This window comes from Austrofundulus limnaeus, unplaced genomic scaffold, assembly GCF_001266775.1.
Source record: "Austrofundulus limnaeus strain Quisiro unplaced genomic scaffold, Austrofundulus_limnaeus-1.0 Scaffold1262, whole genome shotgun sequence".
In the NCBI taxonomy this organism is placed as follows: Eukaryota; Metazoa; Chordata; class Actinopteri; order Cyprinodontiformes; family Rivulidae; genus Austrofundulus; species Austrofundulus limnaeus.
Window position 1 is genome coordinate 47,752 of NW_013953664.1, and position 1,211 is coordinate 48,962.

Consider the following 1,211-nt stretch of genomic DNA (forward strand, 5'->3'; position numbering starts at 1 on the left):
TATTTATTCTGACCACATCATATTGATTTTTTTTACACCAAAATCATTTAGAGGGGCTTTAAAATATTTTAGGGGGGCTCCAGCCCCGCTAAAATAGGCCTTGTGACGCCACTGCTCCTCCCTATGCTAAAAAAATGATAATAAAAAAAAGAGGGAGACAGAAAGAAAACAAACAAGCAGACAAATGAAAAATATAGACCTCRTTTTAATTTATGGTGCACTTAATTGATTTATTGCTTATCACTATGTTTTTTATTTCTTTTTACCAGGGAGACACTGGAGCACCAGGCTCTCAAGGGGCACCAGGTCGCATCGGTGATGATGTAGGAAATGCCAAATRACAAAAAGTATTTTGGTCTTAAATTGTAGCAAAATTGACACAGCTAAAATATCTGTTWTCAGGGACAAAGAGGTCCGAGTGGATTTCCAGGAACCCCTGGGGAAAAGGGMGACCAGGCAAGTTTTACACAGATTGATTTTTACTGTCGTTGTTGATCAAATCTGACTCCTCCCTGTTTGCAGGGTGCACCTGGTTACAATGGGGCTCCTGGACCCACAGGCCCTCCTGGAGCTCCTGTAAGTAGTCGGATCAGTTTGAGTTTCTGCCTCACATGGCTTTGGCCCTGGCACTAATAGATTAATCTGTCTCAGGGTGTGGAGGGAATCCGTGGACGCCTGGGTCTGCCAGGTCCTAAGGGTGATGATGTAAGTCCTAARTGTTTGATAACACTACAGTATGAGAAAAAAAACTACATTAAGTAAATCTTCATGCTACCTAGGGAGCTGTGGGACGTCAAGGATTGCAGGGTGTTCCAGGGGAGAAAGGAGAACCTGTAAGTATTACAGGTAAGGTTTCTAWAACTCTGTTCTGAGCATGACCTTTTCTAATTGTGTGATATGTGCTTACAGGGAGAACCAGGCAAAGATGGCTTAGATGGACGTCCTGGAGCTGATGGTGAAAAGGTAATCTCTAAAATCAGTTGGTATGGGTTCACTAACCCACTAACCTGCAGAACTAAAATGTTGTTGAACGATAGAGTTAGTAATCTATCTAAACCATTTGAACAGCTCATTACAACAAACGATAGGAACACAAGTTACCACCCTCATGACGTGATGATATATCTCTCTATGAGATTATAATGAGAGTTTATAATGATATTCTCTTGGCATGTGACTCTGGTGATCATGTTATTCTTGTTTTACTGGAC

General features: G+C 41.4%; 1 protein-coding gene across 4 annotated transcripts in view; it reads left to right on the plus strand.

The window, feature by feature from the left end:
- The window catches only part of col9a1c (collagen, type IX, alpha 1c), a 57,207-nt gene that overhangs the window by 40,563 nt on the left and 15,433 nt on the right, over positions 1–1,211 (plus strand). For all 4 annotated transcript variants that reach the window (XM_014031497.1, XM_014031500.1, XM_014031499.1 and 1 more), the window contains 6 exons: positions 270–323; positions 403–456; positions 523–576; positions 652–705; positions 780–833; positions 910–963. In XM_014031497.1, coding sequence (XP_013886951.1) covers positions 270–323; positions 403–456; positions 523–576; positions 652–705; positions 780–833; positions 910–963 — 324 coding nt within the window. The remainder of the gene's footprint in view (positions 1–269; positions 324–402; positions 457–522; positions 577–651; positions 706–779; positions 834–909; positions 964–1,211) is intronic.